Raw genomic sequence first — 16445 nt, forward strand, 5'->3', positions numbered from 1 at the left:
AGGAGCATGGGGCCAGAAACCCAGGCCAAAGACTTCCACCTCTCAGTACTCCTTCCTGCCACCAACACCTGTTTCCCAGGAGAAATATCGGGGACAATATGTGGTTCTAACAGTAAAAGTACATCATGCCAGCGCATGCCATGCCACAGAATGATCAGAAGGACTAGGCTTTGGTTCAGCAAGGTTGAGTGCAAATTGCAATACGCATCCAAGAATGCCTCAACCCCCGATAACCCTCCACTGACAGCTCTTGGATGATCTCATTTAAAAAACAGTCTCAAATGCAGCCATAGCTATAGCTATGAGGACAACAAAGAGAAAAGTTTGGCAGGATGGTTCTTTTTTCTTTAGTTACAAAAGAGGTGCCACAGATTGAGCTTACACACTTAAGGTGGGAGCAATGGGCATCATACCGTGTTCCCTTCCAACACCCTGACAATAAAGGGCACTAGGTACTGGAGAGGTAGGACTTGCCTCAGGACAAAAGAGGCAGAGAGGAAGATGAAAAGAGGAAGATGAGAAGGGAGTGGGGGGGGGGGCAGAGAAGAGGAAAGACGAATAAAAGTGGAGAAGAGTACATTAACTCCAAGCAATAGCATACTAACCAGAGATCACCACCTCCTCTCTCTCCAAAAGTGATAACCATGGGTCAAAATTACAACGATCTACCTTCAGGGATCTATTCACTCGGGTGTTAACAGCCTTCTGCAGTAAGGACACAAGCGCTAAGGAAATGAAGGAACAAGGGTAAGCAGTGAGCCAATCTAGCACACATTCTGGTTCTAAAGGCAAAAGTCAACGTTTCTACTGAAGTCCTAGAGTGGCCCAATGGAGTCCTGATGGAAATATTTCACCTTTCTAGTACATGATAGCTTGAACAAGGGCCCAACTTTGGTTACCAGGGAAACACAAATTAAGAACAGAAGATATTGGGGCACCTGAGTGGCTCAGTCTGTTGAGCACCCGACTTCAGCTCAGGTCATGATCACACAGCAGGTTCAAGCCCCACTTCAGGCTCTGTGTTGACAGCTCTGTCTGGAGCCTGCTTCAGATTCTGTGTCTCCCTCTCTTCTCTACCCTCCCCCCCACCAAGTCTCTCTCAAACATTAAAAAAAAATACTACCATAACACCATCAGGATATACACTGAGAATAGCTAAAACAATAGAACCAAGTGTTGCCAAGGATGCAAAGCAATTGGCATGTTCATACACCGTTCATGGACTCGCAAACAGGCACCACCACTTTGGAAAACCTACTTGGTACTATCTCTGGCTGAACACAACTCCCCTGTGAGACAGCAATTCCACTTCTGGACATATACCTAACAGAAATGTATACAAGTAAGGGGATGCCTGGGTGGCTCAGTTAAGCGTCTGACTTCAGCTCAGGTCACGATCTTGCAATTCGTGGATTCGAGCCCCGCGTCGGGCTCTGTGCAGACAGCTCAGAGCCTGAAGTCTGTTTCAGATCTTCGGATTCCATGTCTCCCTCTGCTTCCCCAACCCCCCACTCATGCTGTCTCTCTCAAAGATAAACATTAAAAAAAATTTTAAGTGATTTTTAAAAATGCATAAAAATGATTACCCAAAGATAGGTACAAGACTATTCCCTGCAGCATTGTTTTTAATACCAAGAATTGGAAATAACTCAAATATCCATTCATTAGAATGGGCAAATAAATTCCAGTATATTTACCTTACAGTACAACAGTAATGAGGAAACTGCAAGCACAAGCAACCAAGAAAAATAAAAAATCCTTAACACAACATCGAGTAAAAGAATGCAGATGTAGGGGCGCCTGGGTGGATCACTCGGTTCAGCATCCGACTTCGGCTCAGGTCATGATCTCGCGGTCTGTGAGTTCGAGCCCCGCGTCGGGCTCTGTGCTGACCACTCAGAGCCTGGAGCCTGTTTCCGATTCTGTGTCTCCCTCTCTCTCCCCCTGACCCTCCCCCATTCATGCTCTGTCTCAAAAATAAAGGTTAAAAAAAAAAACCAGAATGCAGATGTACAAATACATACGAAATTATTCCATTTACATAAACTTCAAGAACAAGCAAAGGCAAGTAAGTGACAATGCTGGAAATCAAGATACACTTACTCTTGGGAAAGGGTATGGTGACTGCACAGGCACACAAAGGAAACTTCCGGTGTGCAAAGTTCTCGCTCTCCATCAGGGGCTGGTCATGGGTGGGTTCAGTATGTGACAGTCATCAGGCTGTACCAGTAGGTGTTTTCCTAAATGGGCGTTGTTTCCACAAAAAGTCTAGTAAAAGCAGCTAGTGAATTTTGTATCTGGTTTTAAAACCCCTTTACCTTTGTGTCTATGTTATTTCAGTTTTCCCAAAAATGTTTAAGATTCACATTCCAGGACAATATGCCACACTTAGCCTGTAGCTGCTGTTTCTCCACAGGATTCTGCCACACACCTCGACGTAACACAGTCTACCTGCGGGGCCCCTCAGACCAATCATGGTTTTCCTACCGCCACTTTAACGTTAGCTCTGGGGCACCTGGGTGGCTCAGTCGGTTAAGCGTCCGACTTCAGCTCAGGTCACGATCTCGCAGTCCAGGAGTTCGAGCCCCACGTCGGACTCTGGGCTGATGGCTCAGAGCCTGGAGCCTGCTTCCGATTCTGTGTCGCCCTCTCTCCCTCCGCCCCTCCCCCATTCATGCTCTGTCTCAAAAATAAATATTAAAAAAAAAAGTTAGCTCTGAGTGATGAAAACCCTCTTAATTTCCTTTCCTCTGGGCAGAGCCCACTCTCTAGCCCCAGGATGGAGAAATCTCATTCACTTGGAAATACCTGCCAGACTCTCCCCTGGAGCTCATGAATGGATGACTGCTTGAATGACTGCCACTCCTTCTGTACAGACATTTGCCACTCTCCCAGGTCCTTGGAGAAACCTGGCCTTGAGGGAGCTGGCACTGAGAGAAGGCATGAGCCTCTGTACCAGGAGGATGAGACTCAGTGTGGGGCAAAGCACCTATTTCACCCTTGGGCAATGGCCCAGCTGGGCAGTCTCCAAAGGCATGCCTGCTTTCCGTTCTGTCGATTCTACACTGGGGCAGACAATAATGGAGAGAGATAACAGGGCAGTGTCCCAGCAAGCCCTTCAAGTAGCCAGACACTATAGTGGTTTGATATTAGTTACTAGGTTAACCCAGTTAACTACCCATACTTAACTATAGACTCAATGTTTTTGCCCCCCAAATTCACATTAAGCTCTAATACCCAATATGATGGTATTCAGAGGTGGGGCCTTTGGAAGGTGATTAGGTCATGAGACCCCATGAATGGGACGAGTATCCTTATAAGAGAGCCAAAGAGATCTTCCTTGGCCCTTCTACCATGTGACATCACAGCAAGACAACGGCTAACCCTGAAACAGGCCCCCACCAGACAGCAGATCCTGGCCCCTTAATCCTGGACTTTCCAGTCTCCAAACCATGAGAAATCAATGTTTTGGCCTACTCTAGGATGTTCTGTTACAGCAGTTTAGAAGGTCTAAGACATGACCCTTTCCCAAAGGCTATGTGTCTAGGCACCAGAAGGAAATATGAAGGAGGGACAGAGAACATGCTATCACTTCCCAGGTAGCCCCTTCCAGACCTTCACCTTTATCCAAGCAAACCCACCAGAGAACCCCCTCCTAACAGTCATTTCTCCACCTGTCCCTTCAGTGCTCCTGGTCCACAGGTTACTCCCAAGTAGACATCTTTACCAAGTATGGTGGGAAACCAACTTGCCCCACAGCTGCCCCCAACAATCATGTGGTGACAAGAGGCCAGCAGACCTCCACATGCCACTTATAGGTCAGCCACATTCAAACCAAGTCTCCTGAAGGTGTTAGAGTAAGACAAAGGGAAGAGAGACAAATGAAAAAAAATATATCCAAAGCCTCACTGGAGGGAGTTGTGCTCAACAGTAACTGCTTACAGAACACTTGCTATGCAAAAGCATCATGCAAGGGACTATAGGATGAGCCATCACACTCCCACGCTAAGGGGACTGAAGACATGCAGGGGCAAAGCTCTCCTGTCCAACGTCATGGAGTGTGCCTGCACCCGGAGGAAGGTATCTGAGGAGTCTCTGGCCAGGTGTCTGCCCATCACAACTCTGTCCAGGGGCCTGCATTTCAAGTTGGGGGATTACTTCAAAATACTAAACTTCATTAACCCTAAAATGACCAGGAGATAGGGGCTAAGAATATCATTTTCACACAACTGGGAGCAACCTGAACTTGGAAGACAATTATGAGTCACCTGACTCCAACACGCCTTCCAAGCAAGCATCCACTGTGTTCTCCAGCAGCTTTGCCAGTATTCCCTTCATCCTCCACCTTTTAACAAGCTGACAAGGCCTGCATTTAGGTCAGCCTCTCCAGTGGCTCCCTCCCTCCCCTGGGGCCAGCAGCCCTCAGGATAAATTATCTTGACCTACAGTCACCAGGGGACTGGCTGGCAGTGCTGGGTGAAGACGCCCTATCTCCAGAGCCTGAGGGACCCTCCAAGCCCATTCTCCCACACAGGAGGATCCTAAACCCTTGGGAAAACAAAGCTCTATTTTTAAATAACTTGCTAACAGCTAACAAAAGCTAACGGATGGCTCGGGATCTTGCCAGCTATTCACCTTCTCTACACGCAGGTGATTCATCCAGGAGTTACTGTAAAGGTGGTGGGAAAGGGGCAAAAAACACACCATGAGGGAAATGTCCTCATTGTGAAGGTGTACAATCCCCTCACTGTGATAAAATTAAAAACCTCTCTCCAAAACAACAAGTTACCACACTCAGAGGCTGGTTTGGGAATTTTGGAAGGGTTTTTGATCAAGTACACAAATCAGGTATCCCGGGATATAAAGACTCTCATAGAAAAAAAAGTCCTATTTCTGGATAATTTTTTCAGGGCTGGTAACTTTTAATACCATGATTCACACATGCAGTCTTCTCGATCCTCCCCCTGTTGGAAAATAAAACCTGAGTTCCAAAAATTCTTAATTGTCTACCAAGAAAGAACCATGGAAGGGAGAGGGGTTTTAGACTAGCCTAGTGGCCCTTTTTGCCCCGTCACCATTTACTTCACATTCCCCAAATTCCTCATTAGAAACTTAACATTTTACCAGAAAGTGATTCATTTGTTTTAGCAATTCTTTCCTAAAAAATGCAAATAAGCCTCTAAGAATATAGTATGTTGGGAATTCCCACCCTTACAACAAACCTGTTTAGTGCCTTTTGGAGAAAAAGAGTTGAGAGCAGACTCTCAGAGGAAATATCTTTTTTGCATTGTCAAGGCAACTTTAAGAGCAGTGAACCTCAGGGCTCATAAAGGTACCAAGGGCTGAAGGAGGTTTGAAAAGAGGGCCAAACCTAATAGGAGGTAGGCAAAATGCCAGACATCACGGTCACGTCTAAATCACGAAGCATACCCCATGCCCCATGGTTAGACTCCAAGACCCAAGGCCTCCCTCAGCCTCACAGTGGGAATTTCATAACTCAGGTGTATTATGGACCAAATAGGTTGATCCAGAAATAGTCACTGGCAGCAAGGTTTCTAAAAGACAACTCTAAATACTTGGGAGAATTTTTTGTAGCTGTCTAGTGATATTAGGGGCAACCTACACTTAAAAATGCATTCTTGAAAATTCAAACCAATTCAGGATCAAGAGCCTCACTCTTCACTGTGCTTAAAGCTAGGACCCTAAGTAGATGTGTGTGATATTAGCATGTTCCACCTAACTTTTTTGGAGCCCCAATCCCTTCTACCTCAAGAGACCGGCCTAATAACTGCAGGAGTAGGACCTAAATATCATTCTGATCCCCTACCCCAACTGCTTTGTCTAATAGCTCACTTAGTCACGGACATTCATTTCAGTTTAGCTAAGAACTTGAAACTACCACCCCGATAAAGACGACTTTTGGATTTGACGGAGAAGATGGCAATTTAGCAAGCACGCAACAGGCTAGTAGAGCACTGAGGATGCAAAGACAAAGTAGAAAATTCAGTCCTTGCTTAGGGACATTAACTTCACTTTCAATCACAGCCTCAGAAGGCTTCCTGCATCTGGCCAACTATTCTGAAAACGTAGCAGCTCAGTTGCAAGGTTGCTCCCCAAGGCCACATACCACTGTGGGTGAAATGGGGGTATACCCCCTAGGGAGCATCGTCACCCTGACCCACAAGACCAGCAGGAATCTCAAACTCTGCCATCCACAGGCACCTACTCCAGTCCACCACAAGGGAGATTTGCAATTTAAAGTCAATTACAGAATAGGACTTTGTCATCTCCCTGAACACAGGAGTGTCCTAGTAAAAAGATTCTGGAGCCAGACCGTCTGCCTCTTAGCTGTGTGGCTCAGGCTAGTCACATAACCTCCCTGGGCCTCAGTTTATCAGGTGCCTCCTGTGGGGTAGATGGGAAGATTCCAGGACATATTATATGGAGTTTTTAGACCAATCCCTGGCATCTGTTAGCTAACATAGTGGCAATTTCAATTCGTGGAAATTGAGCCTCAATTTCCTCCTTTGCAAAGCAAGAAGGGAAAGAAAAAAGAGGAACATCTGTTTCCCCCTTAGCTTTTTACCCAGGATGAACTACATGTCAATTCCAACAGAGTGAAAGATTTATCTTTTATTAGCTTTATCTTCTGGGTTATACACCATTTATTCATTTATTTATTTATTTTATTATTTTTACTACCTCTGCTTTACCACTTTGTTGTTCTCTCTGGACCATTCTGTTTTCTGTCCCTTGCAGTGGGTTGCTAGGTGCAAAAGTGTGTTCACTGGGAATCTAAACGACATCACCTGACACCTGAGAGAAAGAGAGAGACCCTTAGAAGGAACTGTCAACTCAGTTTCCAAATCCCTTCTTTGCAATCCCTGGCAGAAATATGGTTATCCAGTTTGGGCCCTACATACAGTCAGGGCTAGAGAACTCCTCACTCACAGCAGTGTTTGCCTTGCTGGAGACTTCCAGAGTTCTCTATGCTCCTACCTTCTGGGAACTTATGGCCAGATTTACACAGCCTGAGGATCTTGATGTTTGCTATGATGGAAATGACAACAGAACTGGCTTATAGTTCCAAAGACCTTTTATCTTTACCTGGCTTAACCCTCACAACTCCCCTAAGAAGTAGGTAGGATAAATATCATTCCACCTCTGGAATGATAAAAATAAAGGGGCAGAGGAGGCAGGGCTTGGCAAGTTGAAAGGGACTTCGTGTCCACTTATCCTGTGTGACTGCAGAGTCAGGACTGGAGCCCATGTTTTTGAAGGGGCTTTCTGGCCACTTCCACCTTGTGCCCAGTTCAGAGCCATGACATGTCCACGTTCCCCGCCGTATGTGAGATCACCACCAGCCTTCCCAGCTTCTGTCTACATTACTCATGAGTGGCCGGCAGTTTTTCCAACATATGAACAACACAGCATATTAGTTGAATTAGGAAACCAAAAGTGTATCAGGAAAAGCCTTCAGACCTATTTCTTAGAACTTCATAAAATCTCAATCTGTAACCCCTAGAGGCATCATTAGCGAATAACCAGCCCATCTCCACTCCCAGGCTAAACAAAGACTATTTTATCCATTTACTTTTCCAAAGGGCACCAGCCATTCGCTTATCACCGCCTTCTTGAAATTACGTGTACTGTGAAACCGAGATAACCAAACCATTTAAAACTAAGTTACAAGGTGATGTAATCACCCATAAAAGTGCAAAGATCATTTAACACATGTAGGCTGTTTATGACAGAGCTGTGGCTCACAGGCAAGGGCAACCACTCAGAATAGAGTAGAAACCCTCCTAGTTTTCAATTCCTTTCTGAGAAGCCCTATTTCCCATTTTTTTTTTATTTTTTTTTTCAACGTTTATTTATTTTTGGGACAGCGAGAGACAGAGCATGAACGGGGGAGGGGCAGAGAGAGGGAGACACGGAATCGGAAACAGGCTCCAGGCTCTGAGCCATCAGCCCAGAGCCTGACACGGGGCTCGAACTCACGGACCGCGAGATCGTGACCTGGCTGAAGTCGGACGCTTAACCGACTGCGCCACCCAGGCGCCCCCTATTTCTCATTTTAGCTTTGACCACTGTTAACACAGGCATGGCAAGTGGGGAGAAGACACAATTATCTTATCCATTTGCCTCCCTGAGCCCATAAATTGCAAGGTCTCCATAAAAGCTTCAGCTCCCTTTCTGTGGGACGCTGCAGTTTGAGTTGACCATGAAGTAGTCATAGTGGAGGGGGTGAAGAGGAGGGGAGCCCCGTGGGTCAAGTCTGCCCAACGGTACAAGGAGGGGAGCTATGGCCACCTGCCCCCAGGAAGCTGAGAAAAGCAGCGAGGCATGACCACCAGCACACAGGTCAGAACTTCAAGGTCTCCTGCAAAGGAACCTCCAAGAGCTGCTCCCAGGAAACTCCGTCCAGGTAAAAGGTTTCTTTCCAGGCTCTTTGTTATTACTCTTTAAAACTTAATAAATCATTTTTTACTCTCAGCCTACAGGGAGAAGGTCTCATCCCCATCCTGATTAACAATGCCACATTAATAAAACATTCTTGGATCCATTAGTTCAAATAAATATTTAAGCACCAATGTAGCAGGTGCCAGGACAGATGCACGGACAATTCAGACAGTCCCTAGTCCAGGCGACCAGCACTTCCCAACGCTTGGCCAGGTCTCCTCAGGCCTCTGGAGTCACACCCACAGTTTTTGCCAGGGAGGTTTAGTCAACAATCTTGTGCGAAGCCCCAGGTCTTACAGGGAGGCCAACAGAGATTCTCCTTACAGAGATGTCAGAACACTGGTCTAACAAGCCAGGCCCTAAATATCATCTGGCTATTCTGTGCCTAGAACAGAGTCTAACAGACACATGCCATAGGCAGTCATTACCAATGTGGCTGGAAAGTTATAAATTTCACCAAACATTCTAGGTTTGAGTACAACGGGATGACATGGGGCAGTGGAAAAATGGGTCAGGTGCAAACCAAGTCACGTGGGGGTTCTAGTCTCTGGCACAGAAATGTGACTCATCAAATCCCTACTTACCTTCTCACCGAGCCTATGTTTATTTCTGTGAATCTCTGGCATGTCAGGATCTTTCCTTTTAAAAACACTTAACTATAAAATATTGCAGATTTTATGTACAGAGGAGTTGAAGATAGCCATATCCCCAACATACAATTTTAACATGTGATAGCCTGTTTCTACTCCTTAGGTTTTTAAAAACAAACACAAACTCATGGTTGAGGGTTCCTTCATCATTGCACTGCTCTCTACCTAAAAAATTGTACAGTGTAGCGATTCTCACATGCATGTTGGCGTATCAAGACTACATCAATTTACATCCATAAATACACAGTGTAGTTTGGCTGTCTACTTGAGACAAATGGTAGCATATACTATATACTCCATAATTTTGCCCACTCACCATTGATACTTCCCTTGTTACACAGATATCTGATGCACCAATTTCAGTGTTTCACTGTAGGTGTGTATATACCATTGTTTATCCAACTCTCCAACTGGTGAGCCTCATAAGTGTTCAAACACTCCTCAGTATCGATTATGGATGTCACGCACCATGGAGGCATTGAAGATCTAAAAGCAAGTTATGTAACTCTTGCACATAGGCCAAAAATAAAGAGCTCCCTTGTGGAAATGCCACTGTTGGAGGAATCTTGCTGACCACACCAGCAGCTATGGGCATCTATGTGTAGAGCCCAGAGGGACAAAGTCTTAGGAAATGAGCCTAGAGGTCTCACAGTGACAGGCAGAGGCTAAAGCCACGAGCACAGACAGGTTGGCCAAGAGTCAAACCACAGAATCACAAAACGTGAAAATACATCTTTCATGCCACTAAATGATGGGGTGGTTTGTATACAGCAACCAATGACCAAAACAGGCAGTCACTCTGTAATATCCCCAAACCAGACCAACTGAGAGTGGTAGCCCTCTCTAGAAAATCACACAGAGACCCACAACGATGGCACATCTAGGGTGTCCAACAGCTGTAAATACGACCACGCATCGCCATTACCCAACCCCTTAACAGCACGTCACCCAAGGACACATCCCAGTATTTCAGCCTTCTCCCAGCATCCTGAGAGAGCCTTCCCTGAGCTACAGCCAGGTAGGATTTTGATGTTGGCAAACTGCCTGTTTATACCCCTAGCTGCTCTGAGAAATGACCTTGGACAAACGCCTTGGAGACGATTATAAAGCTGAATGGTAATGGAATCATATTGTGCTTGTCTGCTTCTGTCCATCAGCTATGCAGACCTGGGCAAAAGCCACCACACCAACATGTGAGAATAGCAATAAAGAGACCCAGGTGTTTTCTAGTTAGGGCTGAAGGCCTGAGTAACAGAGCACAGGGTACCAAGCTCAGGCTGCTAGTTCTGATCTGTGAGGCACCTTCCTCAGAAGGGAAGATCTCTTGTGAGGGAAGCACAGGTGATGTTAGGTGCACATGCACCAAGCTGAGAAGGGCCTGGGGACTCTGCTCTTTCCAGTGGGGAGGAGAAAAAACTTCCACGTACATCCACAATACAGGGGGAAACAAGTACCAAGAGCCCCAAGAGCAGTAGGCATTAGATGCCACTAACCAAGGGGTGGCAGGGATTCTACTAGTTAGAGAGGCAAGGGAAGCTTTGTGGAAACATTAACATGGGAGCAGAGCTTTGAAGGACGTGCAAGGACAGGGAACAGGCGTCCCAGGAAGAGAATCTCTCCTAGAACACACGGCAGCCACTGTGGGGGAGGGGGCCTGCTGGAAGGCCGGCCGTGGGTTTAGTGGACAAAGGACGGTACAAGGAAGTCAGGATTACAGATGATAGAGGACCCTCGACACCATGATCAGAAGAGAGGACTTCACGCTCTAGGAAACTACTCAGTTTCTGAACCAGATAAAGGCAAGATCAGAGCTGAGCCTCAGGAAGCTTCACTGGGCAGGTGTCAGTGGGAAGAGCTACCACACACATCAGAAAAGTGGCTTCCGTTCCTTTTTGTCCCCACCCCAGGCAGCTTAATTATAGGTGGGAACACTGGGGAAAGCAGAGGCAAAAATCTTTCTGACAAAAATGGGTTTTCTTCGGTTTAACTCCAGGTTAGCTCATTAGGAACAGAACAGACAACAATGAATTGCTTTTTAAAAATCTACATTTTGACACATCCTCTCGCACAAACCATAGTCTTGCCCTCCTTCAAGCTTGAGCCTATACTTCAGAAATCACCAAATTTCTCTAATTACCTGGATTAGGCATTTGAGCACACGGTCATTTAAAATGTATGCATTCATGTATGTATAATTTATATCCCCATCTTCCAAAAATGACTTGTAGCAAAGCAATTCATTTCATACTGTCTTTTCCAGTCACTGTTTTGCATATCTATCTTATCTACCCATCCACATTATAAACTTTTGAAGGATTGTGTATCATACATCTTTGGTTTTTCCAAAATGCTCAATCCAGTAGAAAGTGCATGCTAGTGCCTGACAGACCCTTGTAGAAAAATGTCCATTATTTCTGGCCACTCACCTGGCAAAAGTAACCTTCCAGAAGGCAAGTCTGCTTTCTTTTGAAAATATCATTTGTTCCAGTTCATCTCAAGCTTACATAATAGGAACCCTTCTTTAGGGGTTGGGATAGGAAAAGCACATCAGTGGAACAAGACCCCAAATAGCCAAAGCAATCCTGAAAAACAAAGCCAAAGCTGGAGGCATTGCAATCCCAGACTTTAAGCTGTACTGTAAGCATCAAGACAGTATGGTTCTGGCACAAAACCAGACACAGATCAATGGAACAGAGAACCCAGGAATAGATCCACAAATGCATGGCCAACTAATCTGATAAAGCAAGAAAGAGTATCCAATGGAAAAAAATAAGTCTCTTCAGCAAATAGTGCTGGGAAAACTAGACAGCAACATGAAGAATGAGCCTGGACCACTTTCTTACACCATACACAAAAATAAATTCAAAACGGGTGAAAGACCTAAATGTGAGCTAGGAAATCACCAAAATCCTACAGGAGAAAATAGGCAACAACCTTTTTGACCTCGGCCACAGAAACTTCTTATTAGACATGTCTCTGGAGGCAAGGAAAACAAAAGCAAAAATTAACTATTGGGACTTCAAGATAAAAGCTTCTGCACAGAGAAGGAAACAATCAAAACTAAAAGGCAATGACAGAACGGGAAATATTGGCAAATAATATCTGATAAAGGGTTAGTATCCAAGGTCTATAAAGAACTTAAACTCAACACCTAACCCCCCCCCCAAAATAATTCAGTGAAGAAATGGGAACACATTAATAGACACTTTTTTCCAAAGACAACATCTAGATGGCTGACATGAAAAGATGCTCAATATGACTCAGAAATACAAACCAAAACCACAATGAGACACCAACCTCACACCTGTCAGAACAGCTAAAATGAAGAACTCAGGCAACAACAGATGTTGTTGGCAAGGATGCAGAGAAAGGGAAACCCTTTTTGTGCCATTGGTGGGAATGCAAATTGGGACAGCCACTCTGGACAACAGTGTGCAGTTTCCTCAAAAAAGTAAAATAGAGCTACCCTATGACCCAGGCAATTGCACAACTAGGTATTTATCCAAAGGATACACAAATGCGGTTTCGAAGGGCACACGCACTCCAATGTTTATAGCAGTGCTATCGACAATAGTCAAATTATGGAAAGAGCCCAAATGTCCATCGACAAATGAACAGATAAAGGAGAGGTGGCATATGTACAATGGAATACTACTCCGTGACCAAAAAGAATAAAATCTTGCCATTTGCAACAATGTCGATGGAACTAGTGTATTATACTAAGCAAAATAAGTCAGAAAGTGAAATATTTATTTCACTCATGGAATTTAAAAAAACATGAACAGAGGAAAGGAAGGAAAATATAAAAACCATAAGAGACTCAAATACACAGAATAAACTGAGGGTTGCTGGAGGGGAGGTGGGGAGAGGATGGGCTCAATGAATGGACATTAAGGAGGGCACTTGTTGAGATGAGCACTGGGTGTTGTATGGAAACCAGTTTGATGACAAATTTATTAATTAAAAAAAAAGGAAAAGCAAATCAACACTTCCTCTGAGGAAAATTTTGTGTCCCCTGCCCCAAATTCACGTTGAAACCTAATCCCCAGTGTGATGGTGTTTGGAGGTAGGACCTTTGGAAGGTCATAGCAAGTCTCAAGAGTGGAGTCCTTACAGGTAGCATAAGTGCCTTTATGCAGGGCTGAAAAGACCAGAATTATTCCCTCCCACCATGTGAGAACACATCAAGATGACAGTCCTCACCATACCCCAAATCTTCTGGCACCTCCATCTTGGACTGCCCAACCTCCAGCATTTGGGGAAATAAATTTGTTTATAAGCCACTGAGTCTATGACATTTTATTACAGCAGCCCAAACGAACTGAAACACGGGGATTCCAGGAAACAGCTATAGGATGTTAACTAATATCCCTCACTGGATTTGCTTCCACATCCATCTGTAACTCCCCTACCAACTTCCACGTGCTCTACAATTAGCATTTACAATGAACGGGGCAATCCCCACCATCCCACCACAGTGGGTTTTCTGCAGCTGCTCCTGCTCCCTTTTAATCCTTGATTTTTTTGAACCAAGATTTCAAAATCTATTTTTAAAAATCAAAGCAGAGTAGCCTCCTTGCATTTTATGCACCAAAGACTTCCTACAACTGACCTGGCATGTGTTATAATACAATACAGGGGAGTTACCACCTCTTGGATCCATTAAGAACCAGATTGTATCACCACTTCTCCTGTAACATGGTTCCCAATTCTTCTACAGCCTAAGTAAGGGTTTTATCAACATGCAAATAAGCTATGTTCTAAGTTCTAAATGTGGAAGTCAGAATTGACTTTTTCCATAGAAACAATCCTAGAAACGATAGGTTCCCCAGGACAGCCCACACAACCTATAAACCCCAAATAGAGTAAACCTGTTTCTATGAAGACATGCATGTCAAATCACGTATCAGAAGATGTGTGCCTGGGTAGCCCTGTGCCACCAGCATAAGGGAATTCTCGTAAGAGGGGGCCCTACCTGAAGACCTGAAGAGGAACAGCCCCACCAGCGCATATGGATGCACTGCAACCACGTGTCACTGGTCAAAGGAAACCGGACAGAGTCCTCTAGTATCATTCAAATGTCCCAGAGGTTTATAAAGGAGTTGCCAAATGTCTGGCAGTCCCTCTCACAGCAGCTTTATCAGTGAGCACTCGGGGATATAAATGTTGTGCATTCCCCACCTACACCAGGAGGTAGTTCTTTAGGACTCCATCTGCAAAGTCTCCTAGGGCATTTACAAATATACTCACTCAACTTATTGACACGCCTGTCCTTGTATTCTCAAATTCAACATCCACAAATACTGAAGTGGTTATTACCATTTAGAGACAGCACTTTAACAGTATTCAATGTACACTAATCTCATCCCTGAATCCTCACAGCCATCCCATGGTGTAGGTATACTCAGACAAGTTAAAGGATGCACCTACACAGAAAGTAACTGGTAGCCCCAAACTGCAACCCAAATCTAGCTACTATTCTGCTTTCCATTGGTCCAAGTTGCTGCTTTCCTGGTAAAGGAGGCTCTTGGGATCCACAGGCAGTCATTTGTTTATCAAATGAGCCACATGACCAGAGCCACCTGACATACAGCCACACCCTGTTACACACCACTCAGTAGCCCCTGGGCTTCTGTTCAGTGTCTGCTTGCAGCTTCTGTAGATTTAAACTCCACTTACATACAGGTTTGTACCTAAAAGTCTCCCAAAACTTCAAATATACTAAAAGGAAAAAAGGGGGAAATCAGACAAGAAAAGGCAAAGGTTGGGCCAAGGGGATGATGTGCTCAAGCCATCCTCAAAAGCCTGGGAAACAAGAGACCTAAGTCAGGGCAGCCCCATTGTGGGCACTCACTGAATCATAGCCAAATCTTCTGCCAGTAGACTTGAGCTATTTTGAGCCCGTTACTTCATGAGACTCTAGCATCTGTTATGCTTCTGCAGGTTTCTAATTTCAGCTGCAAAGACAGAGTCCAGGAAATGAGGCAGACACATCTAAGGGCCTGCAGAAACAAAGAGAAGATTCCAAATGAATAACTGCCTGCCTTGAAGGGATTTCAAATAAGAGGCTCAAAAGATGGGAAGAGAAGATTAGTAGCAGAAATAAATGGTCAGTGAGAAAACCAGAGTAGCAGACACAGCCCTAAGCTGAAATTCTGAAGAATCATCAAGCCAACCACCAATGATGGGAGAGGCTTGAGAAGAGACCACTGGGTCTCACATTGGAGAATGAGCAAAAGAGGAAAAAAAAAAAAATCAGTGGCAAGCCCAAGGTTGACCCAGTTTAATGGGGAAGGGAGAACAAAGCGAAGAGCTCCTGCTTCCGGTCATGGTTGTGACCTCAGTAAGGCAGATGTGTTTGAAGCCCATGGTTCTGGCCCAGAGATCACGATAAAGCACCCAGTCTTCTCAAGGAGCTATGAAAGGGTTATAAAGCCGCCATGGAAACCATGGGGCTCCTGGAAGAGGTTGGTCAAATGCTGAGCCGGACCAGAACTTTCAGCTTTCCAACAGGGGGATATTCAGTTTTTAAAAAGCCACCACGATGAATGAATGCCAGTGACATACTGGAACTCAAAAGGAAATTAAGTGGGGGAGGAAAGGCTACTGTAGTCGGCAGGAACAGAACACATTAAGTAGATCCTCTAATATTAGTTGAATCACTGAATAAATGGCAAGACCGTTGGGCTCCAAAAATACTTTATTTCCAAGAATGTGAAAGCCTGTGCAGGACATAAAATTCAGAATGCATAAAGGAAACTGACATATTTGACAGCATTCATTGTTTTAAAGATGCTCCCTCAACAGTTTTAAAATCAAATGACAGAAGACAAGAAAAAAAACATTCACCAACAGACAACGGTTTACTGTCCATGGTTTTTGAAGCTCCTTTCAATCAGGTACAAAATATGAGCAATCTATAAATAGAGGATTCAAAGAACTATAAAGGGCCAACCAACATATGAAAAGATGCTCCACCTCAATCAGGACTCACGACCATTAAATACCACTTAACCTATGCATCTGGCAAAAAAAAAATTAAAAGACTGCTCACATCAAGAGGGTAGACGTGTCTTCTACACAAGCACTTGCTGGATGACGGACTCCATGGAGGTGTTCACTACAGCCTGGTTTATAATTATAAAACTGGAGAAGTGGCGTAAGTTTCCATCAACAGTGGGGGAGTAAGATTGTGCAGTCATCCATGTGAGTCATGAATACACAAGTACGTGTGATTTGGAAAGATAATCAAGGTATATTAAATGAAAAACACCATTACAAAACATATGTAGTATGATCTTTTTTTTGTAATGATCTATAGATATATATAGT

The 16445-nt window shown here is 44.6% G+C and overlaps 1 protein-coding gene across 1 annotated transcript in view; it reads right to left on the reverse strand.

The window, feature by feature from the left end:
- MYO5B (myosin VB) overlaps positions 1–16082 on the reverse strand; it is a 230963-nt gene extending 214881 nt beyond the window's left edge. Inside the window, exon 1 of the mRNA XM_053205589.1 lies at positions 13726–16082. Coding sequence (XP_053061564.1) covers positions 13726–13776 — 51 coding nt within the window. The 5' untranslated portion in view covers positions 13777–16082. The remainder of the gene's footprint in view (positions 1–13725) is intronic.
- Positions 16083–16445: the final 363 nt, after the last annotated feature.

The sequence above is a fragment of the Acinonyx jubatus genome, chromosome D3, assembly GCF_027475565.1.
Source record: "Acinonyx jubatus isolate Ajub_Pintada_27869175 chromosome D3, VMU_Ajub_asm_v1.0, whole genome shotgun sequence".
Taxonomy (NCBI): Eukaryota; Metazoa; Chordata; class Mammalia; order Carnivora; family Felidae; genus Acinonyx; species Acinonyx jubatus.